Source organism: Postia placenta (genome assembly GCF_002117355.1).
Source record: "Postia placenta MAD-698-R-SB12 unplaced genomic scaffold POSPLAscaffold_18, whole genome shotgun sequence".
NCBI lineage: Eukaryota > Fungi > Basidiomycota > Agaricomycetes > Polyporales > Adustoporiaceae > Rhodonia > Rhodonia placenta.
This window is the reverse complement of record NW_020169849.1, coordinates 19,466-23,123: the sequence shown is the minus strand read 5'-3', so window position 1 is coordinate 23,123 and position 3,658 is coordinate 19,466. Positions and strand designations below refer to the sequence as shown.

The 3,658-nt window shown below is 57.5% G+C and overlaps 1 protein-coding gene across 1 annotated transcript; it reads right to left on the bottom strand.

Moving 5' to 3' along the window:
* Nucleotides 1-1,717: 1,717 nt before the first annotated feature.
* POSPLADRAFT_1111484 (hypothetical protein) lies at nucleotides 1,718-3,455 on the bottom strand (the record flags this gene model as incomplete). Its single annotated transcript, XM_024483376.1, has 2 exons — nucleotides 1,718-2,952; nucleotides 3,428-3,455. Coding segments are annotated over 2 exons (1,263 nt in total), but the record flags the coding sequence as incomplete, so codon positions are not given.
* Nucleotides 3,456-3,658: the final 203 nt, after the last annotated feature.

Sequence of the window (3,658 nt, the reverse complement as noted above, 5' to 3'; positions counted from 1 at the left end):
AGTCCCCGGTTAGTTACGAAGGCCGCCTTCCACTCGTCACCGGCTTTGATCTGGACGTTGTTGTATCCCCATCGGACATCGAACTTCGTAAAGAGCGTAGCGCCACGGAGCTTGTCCACCATTTCGGCGATCAACGGCAAGGGATAACGATTTTTGACTGTGATTGCGTTCAATCGGCGGTAGTCCTGCACGGGTCGAAGCGTCCCTTCCTTCTTTTTGATGAAGAAGAAGGGGGACGAGATGGGCGACTTCGATTCCCGTATGTAACCCTTCGCTAGTTGCTCCTTGAGGAACTTGTCAAGCTCCTCCTGCTCGTTGTTCGACAGGGGGTACACCTTCGAATGGAATGTCGAATAGCCGGGCATGAGTTTGATTGCGTGATCATACGGCTTCCTTTCGGGTAACCGTTCTGATGCTTCCTTGGAGAAGACATTCAGGAACTCGTGGTACTGTTTAGATACCGACTCTTCGGCGGTCTTAACGACCTTCTTCTTGATCTCCTCCTCGGCGAACAGCTGGGAGTACGTATGTCCTGCTGCGACAAACAGCTGAGGAGCACCGGGAAGCGTGATGCCTTGCTCCCAGGCTTCGATCAAATCGACCTCATCCCACTCTACCTCCACCGGATCTTCCTCGGGTTCGAAGTCTGGGAGTACCTTACTCCAGCAAGCGCCTATAACCGACCGTTTGGATTTCGGCGAACACCTGCGCGCCGTGGGCCTGTCCCCCGTATCACGCGCAGTCGTTGCTTGCTCCATTCGGCCAGTCCTCCTGGCACTGCACGTTTCAGGGCATCGCGATAATTTGAGGGAGCCTTTCTCCCAATCGATTTCAGGGTTGTGCTCATGCAGCCAATCCAACCCAACGATTACATCTTCTGGACCGATGTCCGTGACCGTGAACACCGTCTTCTCGACGTGCTCTCCTATATGCATCTGTAGCACTGCTACCTCCGAGATGCTTCCGTCCTTGTTCAGGGTGCCGTCAATATTGTACAGTGGAATTGGTTCCTTCAACTTCCGCGTTTGCACCTTATTCTCGATAATGAATCGCTTGTTGATGAACTTCGTGGTGGCTCCGCTGTCCACCATAGCGATTACGTCCTTGTGCCGTCTTTTTCCTTGAAGTCGAACTGGGATGTGAAAGTGCTGGGACCCCTGGTCCAACTCATACACCATTGCAGTCGACAATACATTATAACGATTACATGATATACCCGGCCCGACGCGTGCGGCACGAAGCACGGACCGGATCAAAAACCCTCCTCCTTCATTGCCCGATAATGCTCGAGCTCCTCGCGCATCGACTTCACCTGTGCTATTAAGTCCGCCAGCTCGGAACTTTCCGATTTCGCTGAAGCGGCGCTTATACTCGCCGAGGATGAAGCGACGGGGGCGCTTGTCGCCGCCTGGGTGGAACCCGAGGCAACCGTAGCCCGCGCGTCGGCGCGTTTTGTGTAAGGTTTATCCTTACAGTTAGGGCACTCGAAACGACGGTACCCTTGCTTCCCACAGCCGAAGCACGTGCCGGGGAAGTTTCCTTTTCCGACGGCCGCATTGATGCTGGCCGAAGCTGCGTGTGACGAGGGTGCACCACCACGTGCCCCTCCGTGTCCTCGACCCCGTGCCGAGAAGAAGCTGTTTAGCTCGGGCCAACGAGCCCGGCTAACGTCGAGGATTTGCTCGACCTCGGTGGCGCGCTTGTCAGCGGCTTGCCACGTGGCGAAGGTTTCGAGCTCGAGTTTGCGATAGACGCGGGAAGGGATGCCGCTCAGGTACTTGTCACGTAGTTCCAGGTTCCCATACCCGGAACGGTCTGCCGGACCCTTGAACAGCGCAGAGAATTCTGCGGCGGTGCGCTTCTCGCGCATGGTTTTGTCGGAGCAGAGCTTGGCAAGCTCCACCTGTGCCACGGCAGCGTCGTCGAGATTGCCAAAACGGGCCTTGAATGCCTGAAGGAAGGCTTTTTCGTCGACGAAGGGGGTTGTTGCTCCTTGGATCCCGATTTGGACGGAGGCAAGCTGGGAGAAGATGGGGGTGGCCCAAGCTCGCGCGTCACCATCGAGGAGGCTGAGGGCAACCTGGATCTTCAGCTCGAGGGAAGAGAGGGCCGTGTTGATCATCCAGTAGATGAGCAACTGCGAGATGAAGCGGTTGCATTTGACCACCGACTTCCCATCGTATCGGAGCAGGAGGAGGAGCTTCAACGTCTCCTTATCAGGTACGGCAGCGGGAGAGGACATTATCGGCGACGAGGGGGACGAAGGACTGCCCGCAGACGAAGGCGACTGTTGTGACTGTCCGCCGGGCGGACTTCTCGAGGAATGAGTGCTTGAGCGGCCTCGCGGCGGCGACGGCGGTGAAGTCGGTTGAGGAAGCCCGGAGGCGGGGTGACGTAGGACAGGGACTGAAGTCGAGGCGGTGACCGCTGACGACGAGCTGGCCCAAGAATGCGGCAGAGTGTCGCGGGGCTCGGTCTTGGGAGGTCTTTCCAACCGCGGCCCCAGGGAGGACTGGGGGATCGCTTGAGGGGTCGCTGTAGGCTGTGCGACTGCCTCAGTTCCTCGAGGGAGATGGGGATCTCCTCGCGCTTGACCTGTACTGGCGACAGGTTGGGGGATGTGGGTGCCTGGCGAGGCAGGTCGGGATGGGACAGGAGTGACGTGGCGAGATGTAGATCTCGAGGTACCAGCGTACCGGAGTGCAGGGCCGCTGGGGTGTTGGACTCGTCGGATTGGCACGAAGTGTCCTGCGTCAACAGTGATGGACCGTGGAGTGCGATTAGGGCACGGTTGCCGATCACAGATGAAGAAAGGAGCTCTGTCTCCGTTGCTGTTCGGGTCGTCACGAGAGACGTCGACCTGCTCCTGGGTGTCGAAGGCGTGCTCAAGTCGAGAGCAGTCGAAGAATTCATCAGCCACGTTGATGGGGGGAGGAAGGGGAGGTGCGCGTGCTACGAAAGGCCGTGCTAGCTAGCTTACACCTACAGCGCCCGAGGTAACACTAGGGTTCGCAGTTCACATGGGGCCCAGTACTGCTTTTGGCTAGTATGCAGCAGGAACCTAAGCCACGCGTCCGTGAGGACAAGTACCGCCCACTGAAGTGCAGGTACTGAAGAGTTCGTCCCCTAAGTGGTGGCGATGTATAGTATGCTATCTAGGTATCGTAGGGTACAGTAAGGGTGCGCACCACCCAACCTATAGGAAGTGAATGTGAGTAGTGGGAGTCCTGAGGGAACGCCGGCAGCTATGGGGAGTTTCGACCTAATGTCGCGACTTGGGGTCGAGCGACAGGAGAAAACCTAAAAGCTGGGGGCGTTCGACTGGTTCTTACCGAAGCGATGGTGAGCTAGGCTCGAACCTAAGGCTAGGGACAAGAATATATTAGTTAGTAAGGAAAGATAAGTAGGTACAGGAGAGCTTACTGACCTAGGGACAAGAGGTCGAAACTGAGGTCCCTAGGGCAGCAGAGGCCGGTTTATATACATGGGGAGATTAGGGCAGGCTGTGCGTGTTGGTCCGTGCGCAGCTGGTCTGTGCGCAGCATGCCGACGCGGCCCCGGGGGCCGGTGAGTCAGAGCGGCTGTGTCAGCGGAGCCCGAGCTGTGCCGTGCGCTGCCGCCCCATCTAATCTAATCGTACAGTAGATGGCAACGCGTC